Here is a 26,553-nt window from a genome sequence, read left to right as displayed (position 1 = left end):
TTCCATATACTTGTCTAGATCAACAATTGGGTTATTATTAGCCTAGTTTATTGGGTTATTCCTATAATAATCTAGACTAATTATTATAATAATATAATCATTTCTATAATAATGCAATAATGCAAGTTACAGTAGCCTATGTTTAAAAGTTACATTGGCTAAGTGGCTTTATTTTTTAAAGCCAAGTATAGGCCTAATTAACCATGCAGGGTTCTACACTTATTTTTAATTTAATTTAATTATATTTTTTTAGCACTTGTACATGCCTCTGCACTTACAAAACTAAATTTTGATTTGAATTCAGGTCCTTTTAGTTCATCAACGTAGAACTTTCCTACTTTAATTATTTTATATTTATTTATTCTGGGTCTCTTGGTTCGTCGTCAGACATTCTACAAAATCAATAACAGGTGTATTGAAGTAAATGACCAGAGGGAGGCAGCAGAGGACAATTAAAATGTATAATATTCTGTTATAAAGTTTATAGTTAGTGTTTAAAATTCCTAAAAGCAGAGTTCGTGATGACTATGATAGCAAAATAGCATATTTATAACATGAACCATCTGTTTTCAATGTTACATATTAGCTTAAATAAATACATTATTAAACATGAGAGAGATAAATGTGTTCAAATCTATCTATCTATCTATCTATCTATCTATCTATCTATCTATCTATCTATCTATCTATCTATCTATCTATCTATCTATCTATCTATCTATCTATCTATCTATCTATCTATCTATCTATCTATCTATCTATCTATCTACTTGATGAACTCTAAATCCCAGATGGCGTCGCGGGGGCGTGTCGTCACGTGACCTGAGCAAGGTGTTTTCACGCTAACATGAGCGCTGGACATGAGCGCGCGGAGAGCAGAGGGCTCGCAGAGGTCAGAGCTCAGACTGCAGGCGGACCGAGGAGAGACACGCTCAGTTCATCTACAGGAGGATGGAGGTGGAGAACCGACCCAACGGATTTGACTTCTCCAAACGGGACAAATTACTGAGCGCCGGTGAGTTTCTGATTCCCGTGCACAGTTATGCAGCCACAGATGAAAGTTACAGTTCTGAATCTTGTATTATTCATGAGGGCATAGTTCAGGCAAAGTGTATTGTTTTGCTTTCTTGTTTCTCAAATTATCCTTCCCAGGTTTGTTTTAAATAATGTAGCCTACTTTTGGAGCTTTCTCAATGGAACTTTGTGCAATGTTAATGCAATTTGTAATTTGTTACCCGTGTATGGAGTAAATGTGTGTAATGCGATGAATGGACGTATAGAGCTGGAGTTTGGGGACAGTGAGGTCTTTTAAAGCGCTGCTGAGGAATGTTTTTTATATGCACGTCCGCGAGGAATCGTAAAAGATGAACTTTTGAACTTGAGCGAATCACCCTCGAGCGCCACAAAAACACATCGATGACAACAAACAAGCAGCTGTAACATTTTTAATCAGTGAAGATAAATCAATAGAGAGAGAAAAAAACCGAATTATATGTACAAAAATATATTTATTAATTAATTACACTCGTTAGTTTTTGAATAATAATAATTATTATTCTATACCATTCTATATAATTATACTTCTATACCATCACTGTGAAAACCTCCTTGTGTTGGAATTTATAATCTAAAGATATCACTGCATATGAGTAGTGTCCTATGGTGTGACATGTAGCAAAAATTTAGGAAAAAAAAAACTTAACATAGAAATAACATGAGAAAAATGTATCTTCATTCTTAGAGTTACAAATAGCATGAGAGAGGTTTATCTTCAATATTAGTCACACCATAGGACACATTGATACGTCAACTACCCATATTCAGGATTGGCATTGGCAGGATTCAGCAAATGTGATCATTTATGTGACTCAGTAAAATGCTAAATAGTGTGATATTAGCACAAAAAGTGTATCAAACTCCCTCGCTTTTAATGAATCAGTAGATTCTGCTCCGGTGGACAAGAGCGGGCTCGTGCCTTGACCCTCTGGATAGAGGTGTATCAGATGGACGGGTAATAAGAGAATGATTTACCATTACTGTCTGAAGAGAATGAATGATTATTGTTGTCGTAAATTATTCATGAATAATGTTACACTACATTTATGATGGAAGAGCTATTATACCTAGTTTTATTTTTTGCAACATGAAAATATAAATCTGTTCGAGTCAGTCACAGGTTGATTCAGTTATGTATATATATATATATATATATATATATATATGAGAAAAATTACTTAATTTAGATGTTAAAACATGAAGTACATTAAGGAAACACATACTCTCTAAGATGACCAGCTTGTTTTTAGCACACACACAACGGTTGCCAGGACTTCCAAATTTTACAGCTGCGTTTCCAACATCTGTTTGGCACATATATTAATTCAGCAACTGAGGACAACACAAACACATACAAACCCAACATGACGTGTTTCATTTTTACAGAACCTGAAACTCAGTAATTCAACAGTTACTTTAAGTCCAGCTGACGAGTGTTGCTATAGAAACACTGGATTGCTCACTGCACATACCAGAATACAACTGTATAGTCAACAGCCTTGACCTTTCACTTCTGAGTGACCTTTCTCCTCTCACTGACCTTACGGAGCGGAAAACGAGAGAGGAAGGACATGCCAATGTGTATGTGCTTTATATGCAAAATACATTTTATATACATTTTCACTGTGAGAAGTAATCATTTGTAGTTATTTATATAAATTAGACTTTAAATATCAAGTAAAAAAAAAAAATTCCTCCATTAGTAATAGTACAATTACTGTAGGTGAAAGGGAGTTTGTGTGTGCGTGTGTGTGTGTGTGTGTGTGGGTTGGTATTTGTGGTTTACGGGGGTGTCCCTGTAATTCAAAAGGCTTAAAAAACACACTAAATGGTGTTTTTTTTTAAATCTAAAAATGCCTGTAGTTTCCTGTAAGGGGTAGGTTTAGGTGTAGGGTTGGTGTAGGGCAATAGCACATACAGTTTGTACAGTATAAAAACCATTACGCCTATGGAGAGTCCCCGTAAACCACAAATACTAACATGTGTGTGTGCGCACGTGTTTGATTTGAGATTTGGTCTTTAAGGTCGGTATACCCTTCCCCCTCAAATAAACAAATACACAAATACACATCATAAACACATAGAAGATAAACTTCCTGTCCTCCCACCCTCACAGGGATCATAAACCTCCCCTGCCCCTGGCCATTCCATGACCCCTTGTTTTGACCCTCTTGTTGCCATAGAAATCTTGATGGACACGTTGAACAGGTAGATTCATTCTGCCCCATGAGAGTTTTTGTTTTCCTTTAATTTTGCTGTGTAAACTGCATTTTTAAAGCATTGCATTTTGAAGGGATAGTCCAGGGGAAAATGAAATCTGAAGTCATTCCAAACCAAGTATCCAAATTCCAAAAAGTAAATGATGACATTTTTGGCTGGACTTTTCCTTTAAATGTGTTGGATCTGTGTTTTCGACATCTTTTAGCTTTAATTTTTATAGCTAACATAGCAAACATCATAACAAAAAAAGATGCTTTAAATCTCAGCTTAACATTTTCTTATATTTGAACCAAATCTCATTTTGAATCAATTCTAAAACAACATGCAATAAAATGCTTCCATGCAGAAATTAAATATGATTCTGTTGTAAGTAAAGCAACTAGATTTATAGTAGAAGCTGAAGAAAATGCAAATAGTTCATAATAAATAATACATGTAATCTGTGACATCTGAGAAATCTTACCTGTTTTTTACCCATTTATTGCTGAAAAATATGTCACATTTTTTTAGGTTGTTTATGTTAAAACAAGTCATTTTATATGTGATTAAAACACTCTTAAAAAAATTATTGGCACGCTTTAATAGGAACTAGGCTACTTTTAGTTTTTCTACTTCAAAATTTCTCATTGGAATCAGTGTATTAATTGCTGTATCTCTAATTATTTGTGTTATTACTAGCAGTTTCCTATCTTTTTTTGAGTAAATCCTAATCTGCATTCTTCAGTGTACATAAATCTTAAATTTAGGCCTGAATTTGTGTAGAGTGTAGATGACATGCACACACACACAAACACACACACACACATTGTGATGAGCAGAGGTTCAGGGAGGTCGGCTAGGATCTCATGTCCTTGGATCTGAATGATGAAGCTCTGGAAAATGGAAAATAAATGGATATTCAGGTTACATATCACTACTACATCTGTACAGCTCCCCTCCCGATCCCTCTTTCCTTCCATCAGCCAAGTGGAACAGAAGACATCTGGGCAGCCTCATCCTTCTCTTCTGCAGGCGGGGGGTGGGGTGTTGGTATGTGTGAGTGTGCTTTTGTATGCATATGTCCCTATACCTGTGAGTGAGTATGCATGCCTGCCTGTGACTCTGTGTGTGTGTTCGTCCTATGTGAATACATGTTATGTTGTTTTTAACTTATTCCATTGCTTCTCGTGGACTCCAATTAATGATGTAAATAGGCAGAGTGATATATCATGATATAATGAGACAATATTTGTTTTGTTTTTTTATTTGTTTTGTTTTGAGACAATCTGCATCTGCGCAGAATGATTTCCTATTTACAGATTCATAAAAGTCCATGTAAATTATGTGTATATGAATATTGATTTATTTATATATTAATAATAAAGCATTTAATTTCCCATCATTAAATTGTAATTTACATTTTAGGTAAAATACTCATTTTTTAATATTAATATCAGTATATTTATTTTTATAAAAAATGAATTTGCTATTATTAAATTGACATTTAAATTGTGTATAAAATACATGTTTATTAATATTCATATCAATATATTTAACATTATTTCTAAAACATATTGATATATTTATATTTCCATTTGGTATAATTAAATTGACATTTAAATTGTACATAAAATGCACATTTATTAATAGTAATATATTTATTTGTCATATAAAAACATTTCCATTTGCTATCATTAAATTGTCATGTAAACAGTATATAAAATGTAAATTTATTAATATTAGTATCGATACATTTATTTTTATAAAACATTTCCATTTGATATTATTAAACTGTCATTTAAATTGTATATAAAATACACATTTAGTGTTATTAATATCAATGTATTTAATTTTTTAAATCATTTTCATTTACTATAATTAAATTATTATTTACATTTTGTATAAAATACATTTATTGAGCTTAATGCCAATATATGTATTTATTAGAAAACATTAGTTTGCCATCATTATATTAATATCACTAAATTGTCATTTTATAAATATTTTCAGTGACCACATAATATTTTCAAACTGTAAAGGCACAAAATTGCATTGCTTTAGATTGAAAATACCATACAAAGTAGCATTTATTTTGAAAAAAAAATAAATAATAATAATATATATATTATAAATGTATTTTGATTTCTCGTTTGAATAAAAACATTTGACAAAAATTTTACAAAACAATAGATATACTGATATTTATATTATAATTGATCAATTCTGGTTCTCAAACTTTAGCGCAACATGTGTTTTGATTTTTTGGCTATTAAATGCAATTATATTCAAACATTTAAATGTCAAAACATCTTAAGTGTTCAAAACCTTTTTAGAGCCAATGTATGTGTATATATAACTGAAAAACAGTTTTGTGAACCACTAATGCAAAGCAGTATTAGCCAAACTAGATTGAGCAGAACCAACCTTAGATATTTTAACCTCTTTAACATTGTCCAAAGTGAAATACTTCAATGGTCTGAGGAGGTTCAATGGGATGGAGTGAGAATATGTGTGTGGCACAGAAGGCAGACGCGAGTATTCGCTAATGTAGCTCAATCCCAATGGCCTACAGCCATCTCGGATATTAGATTATCTTCAAGGAGCCTGCGGTTGGTGGAGTGCGTGTGTGTTCTGCTCCACCATATGCCATGGATTGCTGGAGTGTGTGTGTGGAGCCCTGCGTGTGGCAGATCAAAAATCCGCAGCTGTCAGCGAGCTGAAGAGATCACACTCATACACACACACACGTGGCGCTTTCTGAAGAGGTCGCGGAGGTCGCGTCCTGAGGGACAGAAGTGAGAGGACTGGGCAGATGGGTGTGTGTGTGTGTGTGTGTGTATGAGAGGAAGATAGATAGAGAAAGTGTTGTTTTAAGAAAGAGAAGAGGCTTTGTTTTAAAGTGCTCTTGATGTTCTGTGTGGTTTGATGAACTGCTGTGCAACGTTTAAGTGTGTCCGTTATAAGAACATTGTAATGTTCATTTTAGCTTGAAATAGATGATAATAATGGCTGAAATGCCTGCGAACATATTTGTTGAAGGAATTTGAGGGGATGGTTCACCCAAAAATAAAAATATTTACTCATCCTTATGTCACTCAAAAGAAGCTTTAATTAAGAAAAGCAGTTAACTACAATAAAGGTATTTAAGCATAAATAATTTAGCAGCAATTATTTGGTGCAAATCAATGAGGACTTCAATGACAGTTGTAGTATTAAATTGAAGTAAAATAAAAAAAAAACTAGTTTTTGTTAAAACCCAAACAATTAAAAATCATTTTAATTTAGTGTTAATTAAAATAAATTGGAAATAAAGTAAAATATATACGCTTATAACTGGTTTTGTGGTCCAGTCTCAGGTATATTTGTAGCAATAGCCAACAATATGGATCAAAATTCTTTTATACCAAAAATTATTAGGATATTAAGTAAAGATGTCCCATGAAGATATTTTGTAAATTTCCTGTAAATATATCAAAACTTATTTTTTTTATTAGTAATATGCATTGCTAAGAACTTCATTTGAACAACTTTAAAGGTGATTTTCTCAGTATTTTTTTTTTTTTTGTGCCCTCAGATTCCAGATTTCAAATAGTTGTATCTCTCCAAATATTGTTCTATCATAACAAACCGTACATCAATGAAAAGCTTATTTATTCACCTTTCAGATGTATTATATGTATTAATCTCAATTTTAAAAAACTGACCCTTATGACTGGTTTTGTGGTCCACGGTCACATATATAAAAACTTAAGTATATAAGTTTGTTGAACTACTAAAATTACTAAAACGTAAATAAATGTAAAACGTAAATAATTTTAAAAAGCAAAGGCTAATAAAAATGATAACAAAATTACTAAAACTTTAACTATAAATGAATACTGAACATATAAGAATAAAATCCAATTCAAATTATTAATATATATTATAATGATCTATAAATAATAATAAAAAAAACACAAATAAACAGAAATTTTTGTAAATCATGAACAGTTACGACCAGCATTTAGCTAATGATTTCACTTGTAAAAAAAGACGCATACATTATCTGAAAAAAATGTAATAAAATAAATTGGTGAATCACTTTGATTCAGAATTAATTTAATTACAGGAACAGTCTGAACAAAACGATTCACTAAAATGAGTCAGCTTTTTACAGTTTGTATATATGCGGGCCCAACAGATGTGGGAAGAAAACATTTTAAGAGACTTTTTGTTGAAAAGGATTCCAAAAGTAGAATTATAAATCCTTATTTTTCTGTCTTTTAGAAATGTTTGAATTTCTGCTGAATAACTACTGACTTCCTAATGTTCTCTTATTCTGTTCCCTCCTCACATTCTCTCACTCTTTCTCTCGTCTGCAGGTTTTTATGAAGAGAACTCCCTTCAGGACGACACAGGTGAGGAATCTACTGGCTAAATTGCACACTCGTTTCTGTGCTTTGTGTCTCAAATACTTTTAGATTGCGCAGAATAGTGAACATTATATTGTGTGGGGTTTTTTCTTTATTTTATTAATATTTTTAAGAGAGGGTTGAGAATTTGAGTCTATTGTGACATTCTGGAATACAACTCAAATATAGACGGAGTAAGAAAAATAGCATCCATGTGTCTGCAGTACTCAGCTTCACCGGTAGAGCATGTCACAGAGCTCTTTTTTCCCCTCTCTCTCATTCTCCAAAGCTCCGGTGAAAGTGCACCTTTTAGGGGTCAGAATAAGTTCAGGAGCTTCTGATCTTATGTTGCCAACAAATCCTTCTGTGATACATGCATGCATGCTGTTGTAAAGCTGTACAAGTCAGGGTCGAACATTGTTAGAGAAAGCACTTGATTTATGTGAGAAACCAATTAAGCCATAAAGCAGCGGAAGAGCGTTCCAGAAGTGTGCGGATACGCACACACACACACACACACACACACACACTGGTGGCATCACCTTCACTCCCTGTGGCAGAGGAGTCAAAGTTAGGTCAGCAAACAGGAACAGTATAACAAGCAGGGATTCTAGGCATCTGATTGGCTAAAAGTATTTTGGTGATTTGGGTTATTTTTATTTTTATTTTACAGTACTATAATACTTAAAGGAATAGTTCACACACAAATGTACTCATCCTCAGGCCACCCTAGATGAGTTTGTTTCTTCATCAGAACAGATTTGGAGAAATTTACTAGTGCATCACTTGCTCACCAGTGGATCCTCTGCAGTGAATGGGTGCCGTCAGAATGAGAGTCCAAACAGTTGATAAAAACATCACAAGTAATCTGCACCACTCCAGCTTCCTCCAGTGAAAAAGTCCATCTTCTCACATCAAAGCCAACAGGCATATTTGTTTAGAACATTTTTGAACAGTTTTTGCTTGTAAACTGCTTGATTTGTGCACATTTCTCTCCTGAGAAGTTTTCTTCCAATTTCTCTTCACTAGAGAAAGCAATATTATGAATAGAGGACTTATTTTAGATGAAAGCAATAGTTTGAATTTGAAAATATCTTAATGATGTATTCTTGCAATGATGCATCTTTTCACTTCACAAGATGGTAATTGATGTACCGGAGTCATGTGGATTACTTGTGGATTATTGTGATGTTTTTATCAGCTGTTTGAAATCTCATTCTGACGGCACCCATTCACTGCAGAGGATCCATTGGTGAGCAAGTGATGTGATGCTAAATTTCTCCAAATCTGTTCAGATGAAGAAACAAATTCATCTACATCTTGGATCAACTATTCTAACTAAGTAACATTTATTTATATAGCGTTTTTATACATACAGAGTGTTTCCAAAACATTTAGTTTTTACTCAATATTGTAAGTGCAGTTAAATCAATAATATTTCAGATTATTAAATATCTTTTAAACCCCTAGAGAGCATTTGAATAAACACCAAAAGTGGAGAATTGCTTACCTTACACCTTTTACACCTTCTTGTGCTTGTTGAGTGAAGGTTTGAGAGGTTTATGCCGTTTTCACAGCTAATTTGACATCGGTAGGTCAGTATTTTGTCTGCATAGTTCTGTTGGTAGTTTTTTAGGTCTGAAGGTCACAAATGTAGTCTCTGAAATGTGTCTGAAGTGTTCCTACTGCAGTTTGCACTCATTGGTCAGTGAGTCGCTCACATGTTAAACCCAACGACATCAATGAATGTATATCGCAGCCGTAATAATGAGGAAAGTGCAGTCGGTTTGCTGGGAGAGAGTTGACGTGTAGTATATGGTAATTTCAGGGCACAGCCAACGGTCGATGGTTTCTTATGCATCCAAACTCACCGACAGCGTTGAATGTTCCCAGAATGCACCAGGTGTGTCTTTGCATGTCCCAAACTCAGTGTTAAATATGCTGTATCTTGCTATTTGATTAAACACGTATCCGGCTGTGTTAGATCGCACTGGGAGATTGTGTAATTATATGCTGATTTTTTTTTTTAGCATATAATTATTATTGTAGTTGTAATCATCTGCTATTGTATGATGTGCTTTAGTGGTATTCATTTGAATTAAAAATTAGTCGTACATCATAAGCTCTCTGATTTTTGTTAGCTTGAGAGAGACTGAAAACAATATGGTTTTATTTCATTTGTAAGAAATACAAAATAGTTATATACTTTTTTTTTTTTTTTGCTTGAGAATCATCTAATGCACACTAACCTACCAAAAAATACATTTTTTTTAAATTATTCTTCAAAATAATTATAAATACCTTGGTACGTGAGTGTAGTAATCATTACATACCAGTGTATATAACAAACCTGTATATAACCTTTTTTCACGTGTACCATGATATTCTATCGAGTACCCTTTAAATACTATGGTAAATTGATATGAAAATCATTGAGTAGCATGGTAAATATTAAAGTACTATAGTTTTAGTATGTTATTTGGTTCTGTACCATATTCTTTAAAATAAATAATATTCTTTGAAATAACTTGGTACATGACTATAGTATTTATTAAAATTCTCTGTTATTACCGTTTTTTAATATGTACCATGATATTCTTTGGAGTAGGCTACCCTTTAAATACCACGGTGCATGATAACCATTCAGTACTATTGCTTGTAACCTTGTAAACACACAAGGTTTATGTATGGACTCAGTTGGTTATGTCTAAAATGAAGGTAAACAGTTCAGACAAATGGATGCCTGCCTGTATGTTAGATGCGTGCAGGTCTTAAAGGGACAGTACTAAACATGCTGCCGACTGTCATTAAAGGGATAGTTCACCCTAAAATGTAATTTCTGTCATTATTTACTCACTCACATGTTGTCCCAAAGCTGTATTAATTTCTTTCTTGTGCTGAACACAAAAGAAGATATTTTGAAGAATGTGGGTAATCAAACAGTTGCTGGTCCACATTGAATTTGATAGAAGAAAAAAAAAAATAGTGGAAGTCACTGTGGACCAGCAACTGTTTGGTTACCCACATTCTTCAAAGTAGCATTTATTTTCAGCAGAAGAAAGAAGCTCATTCAGGTTTAAAACTAATTATGAGTGAGTAAATGATGGTATAAATATAAAACACTATGACAGAATCGACAGACAGATGACATAATTTGTATTCTTTAATGTTAAAACAAAATACAACACAAAGAGAAAAAAATAACTCTCTACTCTTGACAGAAAAAATAATAATACAGCTGCTTTAATAGGAATCAATCAATATAGTGTTTTATTTTTATATTTGTTCATTCAGTTTCTTGAATGCTCTTGCTAAATATACCTATTGTACCTGCAAATAAAGCACTGTTTGTTTTATTTGTATATTATGTGTATTTGTAATGTGTATCTTTGTTCTTATTTTTAATAACAAAGATAAAATAATTACAAAGATTTGTATCTTCGTCCACTTTGGCCTAAGTATCCACCATTCTTTTATATATGTTGTTACCTTGAAAGGCTTTGTCTTTATAATAGGGAAATTACTTTGGCTGCACTCAGACAAAATAGTAAAACCAACATGACAAAGAATTGTGATTTAAAATCGTGAAATTTCAAAAAAAAAATTGTGATATGATATTTTTGCCATATCGCCCACCCCAGTACCATGCTATATATCAAAATACTGTGCAATTACATAGTTGTTGTTGTTGTTTTTTTTTTTTATGTTTTCATGTATATATAGTTTGCATACCATGAAACATGGATATGATAATCATTCAGTACCATGATATATAATAAGGTGCCATAATTATATTACATGACATTATAGTTCTTGATACTGTACAGACACTGATTTATTGTAATAAAATGATTTGATTTGAATTAGCATTGCAGTCATTTGCATATGAAAAATGTATTTAGTAGAACTGGGTCAGTGTCACAATGCATTAAGCTGAACCAACTGAATCAGACAAAAGAGCGACTGAACTTACAGAGAGAGATGGAGAAAGCTACAAATACATCAGAAGAGAAAGCATAAGACACCCTTACCTTGATATAATTACCTTGACTCTCCTGTCGTGTTGACACTAATCAGATAAACAAGACTAGCTGCTTGTCGTCTAAAGAGTTAAATGATAACTGGAGAAATGCCTGCTTTTTCTCTGTCTCTCTCGCATGAAGAAACTGCTATGGTAAACAAACATGCACATTCTGGATGAGTCACTACAGAGCTAACATCCTCATTGTGAGTTCGTTGTATTTGAGATGAACTATATATGACCCAAATGATGTGCAGCTATGAATTTGGCCATGTGCATTGAGTGCTGGCTTCTGATTGGCTGAGATTCCTGATGCTGTGAATCGGAGCTCTCTGATTGGCTTAGGCTGGGTTCATTTGCATAGACAGAGAGACAGACAAAAAAAGACAAACAGAAAGAGAGAGATGTTGGAGGCGGGAGACTCTTGAGAATAATTGATGAAAGATATAATGATCAAAGCGAATAGAGAAGATGTGGTAGATGGATACACTTCGCCATCGGGCAGCTACCGTACGCTTAAATCATGCGGTTTGATACGCTCTGCCTTCGGCTGGGAGCAAAAACATACCTGTCTAATACCTGCAAAACATTTTTGTGTGTGTTTGTGAGGTTTTGTTGCATGGAAATGTTTGCCCCTAATCGTTCTGGACACCCTAGGGGTGCATTTCCCACAATCCTCTTTACCTATGGCGACCCTCTCGCTCAACATGTGTTAACTAGGTCAACGCGCATACATAGGATCATATGAAGTTACCAGGCACATCTAAAACCCAATAAAATAGGACTGGGGCTCACAGACCAATGATCTAGATGCTGGATCAGGTCACACCAGGTGGGTTCTTCTGCAGGTTTAAGTTCTTCATTCCTCACAATCAGAAGGAAGAGGTTACACTGTGTGAAAATGAAATTTACAGCAACATTATCGTGTAGTGTAAACACCCTTGTGAAGAAGTACACTTCAACATACTTTGTGAGTACTTGTTATGAAAAGCCCAAACCCAAAAATGAAAATTCTGTCATTTATTCACCGTCATGTCGGTCCAAACCTGTATGAGTTTCTTTCTTCTGTTAGACATAAAATAAGATATTTTGTAGAATGTTGGTATAACCAAACAGTAGATAACATTGTTAATGTTATATTTATGGTTAATGTTATATTTACAGACACATAATTGCATGCTATTTACAATTTAAAAATGCAGGCCTATGATAGTATGTATAAAATGTATAATAGTTTTTTTTATATTTCATTTTATATGAAATATATATTTATATTATATTTATATTAAATGCTGTTATTTTCTTTTTTAACCCACTTAAGGACTTAAGCACATCCTTAAATATAATTTTACAATTGAAAAATATTGTCTTTGAAATATGGTTAAAGTGTACTGCCGATTATACTGACAAGCATTTATGGTAAATGAAAATATACTTTACTGCAATTTCTATTAAAACTTGTATGTCATGTATTTATGAAGTTGCAATTTAAAACTTTAACTATATAATTAATATTATTTAAATCTAATGTCAAATGGCACTACAGTTGAAATTAAAATAAAATAATTAATTTTAGTAATTAATTAGTAAACTTAGTAATTAACAGCAGTATCAATTATTTTCTAAAATTTGCATGTGCTTTAATTTCATGTACGTAGTTTAGTCTGCACATCAAAATAAGTGTACCTTAAAGCACAACAAAAATGACAAAAACAATGTTTTAAAATGTACTTTTAAGTAAAACGTAATTTGACACTTAAAGTGCACTTTTTAAAAGTGTACTTAAGTGTGTTAAAACATAGTCATGGAAGTGTGTTTGCTTAAGTACACCTAACTTCACTTAAGTGGCCTTTTATTTAATTATTGTATTACTGCAAGTGCACATTCAAAACAATTAAGCACACTTCTTTTTAAAAGTGTAAATATACTCAATTCAATGTCGGTGGTGATTTAGCTGAGATAAGTTCATCACTAGTATCACTATAAGTTTAGCATGTGCAATGGTTTAGTTGTTATTTAGTCAACCAGATAGTTCCAGCCAGTTGCTAGTAGAAACCAATGCGAATAATACTTGAATGTTTTAACCCTCCACATCATCATCTTCATATATTCCAGTCTTCAGATACTTGATGGCTGAGGTTAAAATAATGATGTTCTGGTCATTTTATTATTAACAATTTCATCTAAAGCCATTACTTCCTATTTTCAGAAGTTTGGTAATATGTGAGTGATATAAACCAGCTCGAAAGATAGTAAGAAGACACAGAAGGTTTGTGAATTCCATTGCTTCTGAATGTAGGAGGCGGTAATGCACACTGACAGATCTAGAACAGCATGAACGGGGGATAGAGAGACGTGGAGTGAGAATGACAGAGGGATGCAGGGAAATCAAGGGATATGTTGCTCCTGCTGTTTCCTCTGGTGCTGTGAAGTGAACTAGATGGGCCGGCATCATCATTACACGCTGACTGTGAAATGACTATTTCTTCTGATCAGCAGAATCACAGGCCTGTTCAGAGAGGAGGAGTAGCTTACTCAATTCTATATGCATTATGTGTGCATGCTTTGTTTAAACTGTACGTGAAACATTATGCATGATGCAATGATTTTTGACATTTTAAATAGTCGTACACTACTTTGTTGGTGCATGATCTCATAAATGCTGAGCACATGTACTCTGATGCTTTGTTTTTTTTTTTAAATAAAAAAAAAACAACAACATTAAAAACTGTAATATTATTACAATTTAAAATCGCTGTTTTCTATTTGAATACACTTTAATATATAATTTATTGCTATGATGTAAAGCTGAATTTTCAGCATCATTACTCCAGTCTTCAGTGTCACAGATCCTTCAGAAATCATTCTAATATGCTGATTTGTGTTTAAGTAACATTTTTATTATTATTAATGTAATGTAAACTGTTGCGCTGATTCACATTTTTGCGTACATTATTTTTTTCAGGATTCTTCGATGAATAGAATGTTTAAAAGAACAGCATTTATTTGAAATGGAAATATTTTGTAACATTATAAATGTCTTTACTGACACTTTTGATCAATTTAATGCATCCTTGCTGAATAAAGGTTTTAATTTACTGTAGGTTTTTTTTTTTTTTCATGGGTCCAACTGCATGCAAAATTAAAATAACACTGAAACAAAATTGATTTAAATTTGCATAGCAAATACTGATTTTACTTTGACTATGCAGAATTGTAAGGTTAATTTCATTTTATTTACATTGAACTTTTTTTCCCCCCAAGTTTAAATATGTGCATATATTTGACTGTTCAACAAATATTTTTTAATAGCTGATGCTGATATGTGTGTCAGAATTCTAACCCTGTTTATTTTTAAATTATTTAATTTAATTTTAATTAAAAACAATTAAGGATGACCATGAACTGCATTGGTTCAACAGCTGGTCCATAAATTTGTCTGAAAAATAAAAGTGATTGAAATTTGTATACTATATACTGATTTTTAGTGTGCAAACTTTGAACAATTAAATGGCTAATTTAATTTCATTATTTGCATTTACAATTGTTTTGTTCACCCTGCTGTCTGTCTGAATCTGAAGAGACCTCTGACCAATTTCTGGCTTGCGAACTTGCGACCCACCACTTTTTAAAGAGTGGTCTGTTTCTTCCTCATTCTGTCTGTCAGAATGTGATGAGATGTTTTGTGGCATGATGATGATGATGCCAGTTTTTTAGCCTGTGGGTGATTTTTAAATCCAATTATTGCTTTTATTTGGACATTGGCTGCATTAGATGGAGTGAGAGAGAGTTGATGTGTGTGTGTTTTCATGTATGTCACCCTGTTCAATTTTAAAAATGTGTGTTCAATAGTTCCCATTTGCTATAAAGTTTGACCTGTGTTTGACCCAATCCACACAATACTGTGCCCTTACAACACACAGCCTTCTCGAGGGTTGTAAAATGGCTCTAGAGTTCAGGGTTAGGTTGAGTGCTTTCCGTACCGTTTACGACACTCAGGCTTTTAGAAGACCTTTCTGTGACCCCGACACTCACCTGCTCCCCCTACAGTTCAGCAGCACTTCTGATAAACCAACATATCTGTCAAGATTAGCCGATTCATTTCTGTGAATCAGTTCATTTGGGTTAATTTATGGTTATCGTGAATTAATTTAGAGAATCATTGCAAAGTCCTTGTGCGTGATGTAATGTACATATTACTGGAAATTTTGACTACTGTTTGTTTGAATATCAGTTCAACTGTGAGGCCATGTAATATTGTTTAAATATAGATTGCGTTCAATCGTCTCTGTTTCTATGTTTCCCATCCCCCTTCCTGCCAGCTCCGTGTCTCTTTGGTTTGTAGTGAAATCTGGGTCACACCGCATGATGCTGTAAGTCATCTCAAACGCACAGTGAGACTGCAGAAGATTCCTGGCGTTCGCGTATGTCACTGTATTAGCGTAATCCTGCTGTCTGTTGCGCTGAGATTTAGATAAGAACTTTTAGAACTCTATTTAACTTTATAAGTTTGTGATTAGAATGATTTCAGCAGCTCAGTAAACTCAGATTAACCCACTATCAGACATCACAGATGTAGCTGTGCGCATCATTATTGTCTTTCTGTTCTTAATATTAACCGAAAAGGTTATTTATTTTGTCAGGTTACATTTGTGCATATATTTATATCCCATTGACTGATACTTAGTGCTTAGTTTTTTTTTTTTTTTTTTTTTTAATAACTGATATGTATATCAGAAAAAATCTAAACCTATTTATCTTTTCATTGTATTAAAATATTGTAAGATTTATTATTTGTGATATTTATTTTAGAATTTATTAATATATTTATTTAATTAATGTATTAAAATATTAAAATAATAAATTTTACTACTTTATTTGACATTTTCTCATATCTTAAATATAATTTTATTTTATTTTAATAATATTAAAATAGCATATGGTATTACTTTAATATATTTTAATATTTGTATTAATTTTTACGTTTTATTTTCTTTTAAATTTCATTTGATTTTTTTTAAAGTATTACAATATCATGAAATAACGTATTTTAATGTACTTTTCATTTTCTTTTATATATTTTATATTTTTATTTTATTTAAATTTTTTTAATTTATTTAATATAACTATTTTATTTTAATAATGCATTAAAATAACATTAAATACATTGTATTACTGTCACATATTTTATTTTTTATGTTTTTAGATTTTCTTGAAATTTTATTTCATTTATAATAATGTATAAATAACATTCATGTATTTTTTACTTTATACTATTTTATTTGATTTAATTTTATTACATTTTTAGATTGTATTTTATTTTATAAAATTAACATTCATGTATTTCTTTCTGTCATTAATTACATTTTTAGATTATAATTAAGGTATTATTAATATTTAGTAGATTATTCATGTTTTGCTCACCAAAGGTCGGCAAAACCTCACACTGGACATTTACCTATCTAAATGAAGACATACCATTGATTTTTATTGATTTTATTCAAAGCTGATTCGAATTACTATGGACTTTACTGATAATTTGTCCCCAATACTTAAGAAATGTAAACTTCAGTAGGCAAAATGAGGCCTCACTCTTTAATTTGCATGTTCTTAAATGACATTTTTCTGTCTTTCTCTGTAGAGGATGGCGGTGAGCGCTGGTGTCTGATCTGCGGTGACCGGGCGTCCGGGCTGCACTATGGCATCATTTCCTGTGAGGGCTGTAAGGGCTTCTTCAAACGCAGTATCTGCAACAAGCGCATCTACCGCTGCAACAGAGACAAGAACTGCCAGATGTCCCGCAAGCAACGCAACCGCTGTCAGTACTGCAGACTGCAGAAATGCCTTCAGATGGGAATGAACCGCAAGGGTGAGCGAAACACGGCGCCACACACACACACACACACACACACACACACACACACACAGACAGGTGATGATAATTCAAACCAGCAGATTTGGTCCCGAATAAATCCAGCATGTTTACATATGGCCATGTTAACATACGGACCTGTGCTTCAGAAACGCAGTGACAAACCTGTTTAAATCAAGGTTATTATTATTTATTATTCAAATGAAAATGAGATTAAATAAAACATTTAATAACTAAAATATATGTTATTAATTAGTCAAATAATATAATTTTATAATAATGTAATATAACTTATATTAATTTCAAATTCTAATTTATTATAAAAAATAGCATAATTTAGATATAAATGAAAATGTCATCATCATTGTCTAAAAGAAACAAAAATAACCATGATTTATTTTTAGTTTAAGTTTTTGATTCCAAAGATATTATAAGACTTCAAAACTTGGCTATTAATCATCTAAAACGCCCTTTTATCTTTTTCTTTGGCCTTGTTTTTTCTTAACTTTACCTGTGTTATTTTTCTTTTCCTTTCTCCGTTTTTGCACACATCCATTCAGAATTACAATTTCACCCTAATTATGCAGCACATGTCTTCTGTGTAAACACAAAAACAAAATGTTCGAGGATTAGGCACTTTTTAATATTTATTTACCTCTTAACTCAATTCATCTCATCTGCTCTTTGATGCTGTTTCATTAGAAGCAGATATCTGATTTTTCTATTATGTAAATGAAGAGATATAGATCAGGGTTTGATTGGGCATGCCTGAAGAAAAATGCACAGAAATCAGATAGAAGATCTGGGTTAAGACGCTGATAACAGATTTCTTCCACAGCATGATGTCCCTCTCTTTCTGTTTCTTTGGGCAAAACTCTCTCATATACATAAACATTTCAATAATTTACAATTTCTACACTTTAGCCTATATAGCAAACACTGTTGATGTACTTGCCTGCGGTCTGCACCAGAGGGAGCTATTGGTCTTTATTGCTCTATCAGACACCAATTTCCTCTTCCCTCCCTCTGGTAATATTTGATTTGCAATACTAGCAACCTGCTTTTATACTGTATAATGCATTACATGTAAAAATTGTTTTTTTAATCAATTTTATATAAAATATATTATTGCCAATCCCATCGAGAAATCAGTCAAGAAAGAGCCGTTAAAAATCTCGGTCAGTTAATCAAATTGAACGCATAACGACATATTGAGTGAATTGCATTGTTGGATGTAATATTTATGCTGTGCTCTCTTGTATTGTGCACATTTTGGTAAATAATAAGAAATCATCCAGGCTTTTAGTACAAAAAAAACGCTATTCACAGTAAATGAATATTGTAGAAAGAGTATTTGTAGTATAGAAGTATGCAGTTCAAAATGTAACATTTGTATCTCTCTTTCAGCAATCAGAGAGGACGGGATGCCAGGAGGGAGGAATAAAATGATTGGACCTGTACAGGTAAGACAGTTGTGTGTGTGTGTGTGTGTGTGTGTGTGTGTGTGTTTATGTAGCTATTGTTTAAGAACAAATTAGTCCCCAGAAGTGAGCTAAATCTGACAAAACCTTATTTTGGGGTGTCCATATTTCATTTTTATGCTTTAAAATAGTCTTTTTTTAATCATGGTATGTCCTTATATAGAAAAACTAAATATGATTTTGTTAACCTTATGTGTGAAACCTCATATGCTTTTCTCACATGTGTGTATCTATATATCTATTTCTATCTATATCTATATAGATATATAGATACAGAATTTGAAATGTGAAATTTTGCTGAATAAAAAACAACAAAGTGACAGTAACAACATTTTTAATCTTACAAAAGATTTCTATTTCAAATCAATTCTGTTTTTTAATTTCCTATTCAAACTCAGTTTCATCAAAAATATTAAGTTGCAACCATTTTCAATATTGATAATAATCAGAAATGTTTCTGGAGCAGCAAATCAGCATATTAGAATGATTTCTGACGATCATGTGACGCTGAAGACTGGAGTAATGATGCTGAAAATTCAGCTTTGTATCACAGGAATAAATTGCATTTTAAGGTATATTCAAATAGAAACGTATACACAACATTCACAACATTGCTGTATTTTTTAATAAATTTGTCTTTTTGATCAAATAAAAGCAGCCTCAGTGAGCATAAGAGAACATTTTACAAAATCCTACCAACCCCAAACCTGTAGTGTATAGACTGGATTGATTCAATGGTTCATTCTTCTCCACACAATCTCAGCACATTCCCGCAGAATGGAACCTGAAGTGCTTCTCGCCGCTGGGTACTATTGCTCGCGTCTCATTTTTGTGCTTCCTCTGAGAGCTGAGGGAGATTGTGAAGGCCACAAATGGAGGAGATCAATTGTTCTTTGATATAAACAGAAACCCTTCCCTCTCTCTCCCTTTCTCTCTCTTTCTTAAAAGCATGTATATAGCATATAATATGTAGAGCATGAGACTGAGATGCACAGTGTGTGTGTTTGTGTCTTGGTGTCCTTGTTACATGCACTGAAATGTTTGTTAGAATTGTCGCTGACTCTCAGGCATTAGTTTACATCTCGCACTGTTTAAAAACACAGTCGACGGATAACAATTGAGGATGGGCACAAGATAAGCAAAAGTTTGTTCGGAGCTGAGTCCCTATTTAGACACCTCTGTTGCTATTGATTTTGTCTATTATTGACGGACTTAAAATATACAAAAAAAAAAATCTGTATGAGTACATGATCGATCTCCATCCTTTATTTCCCTCTGACGTTCTGCTCGCTGTCTATGGCTTGCATTCATCACTGATTTTCTCCATTTCTCTCTGCATAGATCTCACTGGAGGAGATCGAACGAATCATGTCTGGCCAGGAGTTTAAAGAAGGAGCTGAACTATCAGATTCGTGGAGCCACGGCTACAGTAACCGCAGTTCACCTGGCAACAGTATCTCCGAGGGCGGCCAGACCTTATCTTTCTCCACGCTGTCAAACAGGTGTGACCCGAACGAGATGTTCGAATGCTTTACACACGGATGCGCTGACCTGCGCCCTGTCCTTTTCATGTGCAGGGACAAATGGCTTTGATTAAATTGAATTAGGAGATGTTTGTGTTATGGAACGAACCAGATACTACAAACAAGAGCAAAAAGTGGGAACATGATAAAGAAATGCTCAAAATCGATGCTATGCATAGCATACTCGTTAATTAATTGATTTATTGTGCATGTTTTTTTTTGTTTTTTTCATAATCTTTCATTGTGGAACGACCACATGCTATAACAAATGTGAGCAGAGAGTTGAAACAAGATAAAGAAATGCTCTAAATTGATGCTATTAATATTATTTTATTAATTTATTTGTTGTTTATGTCATTGTAAAGACAAAAATGTTAGTTTTTTTTCATCATCTTTCAAAAAAAGGTAATATTTGTGTTGTGGAACGAACCTCATGCTATAACAAATGTGAGCAAAGAGTAGAAACAAGATAAAGAAATGCTCAAAATTGATGCTATTAATTTTTTTATATATATATATATTTTGCATGTTATTCCAAAGACAAAATGTTTTGTTTTTTTCATAAAAATGTAATATTTTTGTTATTAACAAATCATATTCTACCACAACATTAGCAGTCGAAACAACAAAGAAACAGTCAAAATTTATTCTATTTTAATTCACTTTCACAAAGAAAAAAATGTTTGTTTTCATAATTTTTAATTAAAATGAAGCGACTTTCTTTTTTTGCCAACATCATCTTATTATTCAGTCTTTTCCATAAATAGACACTTTTCACTATCTGCTCAGTTCCTAATGAATAAAATTCATAGATAAAATATGTTTTATATCTGATTATTTTTTGCACTTTTAAATATGTGACTTTGTGGGAATATGTGAGAATCGAAATGGGTTGCAAGTAAATGTTGTTATTATTATTATTAAGTCAATGTTATCATTATTAAGATATTGTTAACTAAAAAAATTTTACTTTAAATAAAGGTTAACTGAAATAAAATATTGAAAACTTAAAACTATTTTATTTCATTTAATTGCCAAGGCAACATTTCCCATTTTTGTTTAGTTTAAGTTGAAGTTCTAAAATAACTAAATAAACAAAAATTAATAAATTAATTTAAAACGTAATAAATATTATATAGACACATTTAAAAAAAAAAAAAAAATTGTAAAAAGACACAATAAATTTACTAAACTTAAAGAAAATAAAAAATTCAAGATAAAATAAAAAATAAAATCTACTTCAAAATATTAAGAAAAACTACTACTAAAAGGACTGTTGTAAATGCTATTTCATATTGATTTTTGCTTTTCCATATACGGCATATATGCTGTATAATTTCCTTTTCTGGTTCTCTCTGCAGCCGTTCTGTGGATGTGAGCACATACTCTGTGTCTTGTCGAGATCAGTGCAGCAGTCCTCAGCTAACACACTCTTTCCTGTTGTGTAAATATCCTGTACCGCCCTCTACTGACAGAAGGCTGAAGACGCAGTCACACACACTGACAGCCCAGCTGCTCGCTGCTGAAGACCTCACACCTCTCACAACACCCATGGTCATAGAAGAGGGGTAAGACACACACAGAATTAAATATCAAACACCACTTATCATTGCATTTGACTTTTTCAAAAGGGACATGTTTAAGTCAGGACAATATATTGCATATTTACAATACATTTGTGATGCTTTTTGTTAAAAGAAGCAATATTGTGGGGATTTACACACTTACTTGTCCATCAAGTCTCCAAAAGTCTGTGTTAGTTGTAAGTTTAATGGTCCAGACCTGAAAAACTCTGGCACCATTTTTATGTAAATGTGACGTGGGAGCTTGTCGTGAAAACGCAGCTGACCTTGAGCTAAATGCTGATATATTTTTTGTATTTTTTTTTTTTTTTTTTTTGTAATGGGTGATATGACTTCTTTAGTAAGAGTTTACCAGAAAAGATTTTAGAATTTGTATCATATGTTAATTTAAATTTGTTTTGGGTTTGCTTGGTCATTATTTAGTTTTTGCCATGAAAATTGCCATGTCTGCATCTAAGGCTATAAAAAGAAATAACTACTGCTACTAATGGATGATATGAAGAGTGAAATTGAAAATAAATGCAATATTTTGAATATTGGAAACACATTGGTTGCCTAATGTGTTGGAAAATAGCAATACATACATTTTTCTGATGTATTTACTTGCTATTTAAGGGTTAATAGAATCATTTATTTTAATGCTTGGTAGGTTTTATTTATTTCAATGAATCGTGTTTTAATTAATTGTTCGAAACACAAATGCATTGTGTGATTTGCTTGCATCATCATTCAAAAATATTCCCAGAAGCTCCTGGATGGCTTTTTATCTTTAAAAATATTTTAGCAAAAATATGTACAATACTGCTAAAAAGTAGTGTGTGTGTGTGTGTATATATATATATATTAGTAAGACATTTAATGCTGTTGAAAAAAAGTAATTTATACTTATCACGGCTACATTTGTTTAATCGAAAAAAACAGTAATGTTGGAAATATTAGTACAATTTAAAATAACTGTTTGCTAATAAACTATATTTTATAATGCATTGTATTCCTGTGATGTAAAGCTGAATTTTCCTCAGCCATTACTCCAATCTTCAGTGATTTGCTGCTCACATTTTAATTTTATAAACCTCTGTGATATTTTATAATATAATTATATTTGTTTATCTTTAACACTGCTATATTACTCATCCCTAAACATATTCGTAAAGGAGGATTTCCATTGCTCTTTACTGTGTCAAACCAGCCTGTTTAATTCGAAGGTTCTCTCTCTCTGTCATTTGTTCAGGTATAACGTGAGTCAGTCGGAGCTGTTGGCTCTGCTCTGTCGTATAGCTGATGAGCTGTTATTCAGACAGATAGTCTGGCTGAAGCGTTTACCATTCTACAGCGATCTGTCCATCAAAGACTGCACTCGTTTACTGGGGGCTTCCTGGCATCAGCTCATCCTGCTCTCTTCACTCACGGTGCACAGCGGACAGATACTGGGAGAACTGGCCAACATCACACACCAGTACACACCGTCCAGTCTGACACTACAGGGGTATGAACGATAATGACCAGTTGTGCACAGTAACTCCGCCCACCTTGATATCTCATTGGTCCAAAATGTTTACGAATGTATACATGTGTGTTTGCAGGTTTGGTGAGGATGGTATGGAGGTCATGGAGAGTTTAAATTTTCTCTTTCGTAAGTTTCATCAACTAAATGTCAGCAATGAGGAGTACAGCTGCTTAAAGACCATCACCCTGCTCAATCAAGGTAATACACACACATACACTAACTTTGAGATCTTTGTGGCCATAGCAGATGTGTGTAATTTGTGTGTGTGTGTGTTGCAGATATGGCAGGTTTGTGCAACACCTCCACGCTGGAACAGTTAAGTGAACGTTACTGGTCCGTGTGTCGTGACCTGACAGAACGACTCCACCCTCGCCGACCCAAACGCTTCTCTGAAATCATCACCTGCCTTTCTGAGATACGCCACACTTCAGGTGTGTATCTGTATATTTAAGTAGTGTGTGTATCTGTATAATTTTTTAAAGAAATGATAAATAGAGTAGTATATAATTGGAAATTAATACTTTTATTCAGCAAGGATGCATTCAATTGATCAAAAGTGACAGTAAAGAGTAAAGACGTTTGTCACAAAAGATTTCTACAGTATTTAAAATAAATGCTTTTCTTTTCAATGTTTTATTCATGAACAAATCCTGAAACAAATACATCATGGTTTCCACCAAAAAAAAAAAAAAAAGGTTTAGTAGCATAAATGTTTTCAACATTTATAATAAGAAGAAATATTTTCTTCTGTCTTTCTTCTCAGCTTTGCATCACAGAAATAAATTACATTTTAAAATATATTCAAATAGAAAACTATTATTTTAAACTTCAAAAATATTCCACTATATTACTGTTTTTACTGTATTTCTGCTCCAATAAATGCAACCTTTGTGAGCTTATGAGACTTTTTTCAAAAACATTAAAAATATTACAAAATTTGTTCCAAATCTTTTTGACTCTCGCTGGCACTCAAATGAAGATGTCCACTGCTTATTTCCAGCATTTAGTGGAAAACCTAAAAACAGTTCAAAAACATTTTAGCCTCAAATTAGTTTCATTGCAGCACAGTATTTCAGACTTGGTGTGAAGTATTTCATAGAGGTGCATTATTTTCTTTTAAAATCTCGTTGCGCATCTATTTCATGATGCTGTTTGATTTTGCAGCAGTTAGCCAATCAAAATGTACCTCTGCTAATGACGTCATTATTGGTTACAGGCAAGATGATAGCCATTCCACTGGAGCAGCTCCCTCTGCTGTTTAAGGCGGTATTGTACTCCTGCACAACCAATCAAAACCCCTGGCTAGCCAGCAGCTCCACCTCCAAGACATAAGCCACGCCTCCAACTAGCTGTTTTTATTCCCCACCCCCCAATGTATTTATTACATGACAAAGTTGAATGTAAAACTCTTGACAGATTTGTGTGTGATTTCGAAGTAGCGATCTACCAAATTAGATTTCAAGATGCCTGCAAAGATTACCTCAGGAACATGACTTTTGAAGGAAAAAAACTCTTTGACCATTGCGTTAATGATCAAAATGAAAAGAAAACATACTCAAATGAACAAACTGCAATCCATTGTTGAATTATGCAGCCTCCAGCTATGATATGAAATGTCCTTGTGTTGCAGGATGTCACTGATAAAATATGCCTGATATAATAGTGAAGATGCCAAGGTGCTGAATTTCATTCAAAAAACAATGCTTCTTATTGAGATGATAGCTACATTTGAGCTATAGGGATTTAAATAATCAAAATGATCATCCGCAGCTCACAAGTTTGAGTACCATAGCTGAGCGTGCCACAATATACGTGCTGTTGACCATAATTTTTGCAGGATGGAGACTTCCGGTAACGTTTGAGCCAGTCGCCGGGGTAACGAAATGCAATAAGCACACTCTTTATCCCAGGTGTGTGTATGTTACATGTGTGATTTCCTTTCACGTGTGTCTTCAAGGAAGTGTGAATGTTCGAACAGGGTTTATGTGTTTGTATTTTGCCGTAGTTGTAGGAAATGTTATTCCTCCTTTTAATGATTTGTTCATTTTTACTCCTGTTTTGGAACATGTTATTATGTGTTTGAACTGTTACCAGAGGAGCCATTTCTCAAGAAGGCTGTTTTAGCTGATGAGGGTTGAGTTTGATGGAGCATTCCGCATATTACTAAACATTGGAAGAATTTCATGTGGTTTTAACCTTCCATTCCTTCTTTGAAAGTTTACATATCTTTTGTTGCCGCAGCGCAGACAATGAGAGGGTAGAATATAGCGGCGCGCTTGCGGATAGCATGCGAGGGTCGCTCTGAAGAAGGGGGGTAATCATTTTCTTTGTGCACGCCATGATTCTCTCTGTTTTGTTACCATCTGAGGCCTTGAAGTGCCTGTGTAGTTGATGACATAAAGACCGGGCGGCAAGCAGACTGTGTCGCTCAGCTGTTTGTCTTTCTGTTGATATTCATTGTTCATCTGTTTAGCATGGTATTTTTCTTCTCTGCATTTGAATGTTTACAGCATTTAAAATTACATTGTACTTATTTTCGTTTCATAAAAAGGTCTGATAAACATGTCTCTGTGATGATAAAGCAACACCGTGTCTCTGTTTGGTTCTTGCGTTTTCCTGGTTCTGTGGCCTTGCAGATCTAAAGTAGCATGCTTTATGACTGTTTTTAGTAAATATGTATTCAGTTTAAAGCCATCTATGTGCTAAACATTGACAAATTTCACTTGTCGGGAGGGTGGCAGGTTAATTCAAGTTAATAATGTTGTGATTTGTAAGTTCCTATAACCTAGCAGGCAAGTGGGCCAACATATAGTGCTGTTATGTTACGGGTGTCCCGAGTTCAAATCCTGCCTCGAGGACCGTTCCCGATCCTGCTCTTACTTTTCTTCATGTCTGCTCTCCACTGTTATATCATAATAAA

At 33.3% G+C, this 26,553-nt stretch overlaps 1 protein-coding gene across 2 annotated transcripts; it reads left to right on the top strand.

The window, feature by feature from the left end:
• The first annotated feature begins 834 nt into the window (after positions 1-834).
• On the top strand, positions 835-26,553 carry nr6a1b (nuclear receptor subfamily 6, group A, member 1b). Of its 2 annotated transcripts, none has more exons than XM_058757164.1 (10): positions 835-1,015; positions 7,617-7,652; positions 17,309-17,536; positions 18,947-19,002; positions 20,362-20,522; positions 22,019-22,111; positions 23,358-23,612; positions 23,710-23,831; positions 23,912-24,064; positions 24,850-26,553. In XM_058757164.1, the coding sequence occupies exons 1-10, from the start codon at positions 952-954 to the stop codon at positions 24,963-24,965; spliced, it is 1,284 nt and encodes a 427-aa protein (XP_058613147.1). In that variant the 5' UTR covers positions 835-951; the 3' UTR covers positions 24,966-26,553. The 2 variants fall into 2 exon arrangements, with proteins under 2 accessions (XP_058613147.1, XP_058613146.1); XM_058757163.1 differs by having other exon boundaries at positions 21,905-22,111; positions 24,850-26,552.

The sequence above is a fragment of the Onychostoma macrolepis genome, chromosome 21 (assembly GCF_012432095.1).
Source record: "Onychostoma macrolepis isolate SWU-2019 chromosome 21, ASM1243209v1, whole genome shotgun sequence".
Classification (NCBI taxonomy): domain Eukaryota; kingdom Metazoa; phylum Chordata; class Actinopteri; order Cypriniformes; family Cyprinidae; genus Onychostoma; species Onychostoma macrolepis.
Note: the sequence above shows the minus strand (reverse complement) of the source record. Positions and strands in the feature narration are given on the sequence as shown.

Bases quoted from the DNA above. Each gene is read 5' to 3' on its own strand.
- nr6a1b (XM_058757163.1), top strand. From the start codon at position 952: ATGGAGGTGGAGAACCGACCCAACGGATTTGACTTCTCCAAACGGGAC. The intron at 17,537-18,946 runs GTGAGCGAAACA...TCTCTCTTTCAG, and splicing joins GATGGGAATGAACCGCAAGG to CAATCAGAGAGGACGGGATG. The intron at 20,523-21,904 runs GTGTGACCCGAA...TTCTCTCTGCAG, and splicing joins TTCTCCACGCTGTCAAACAG to CCGTTCTGTGGATGTGAGCA.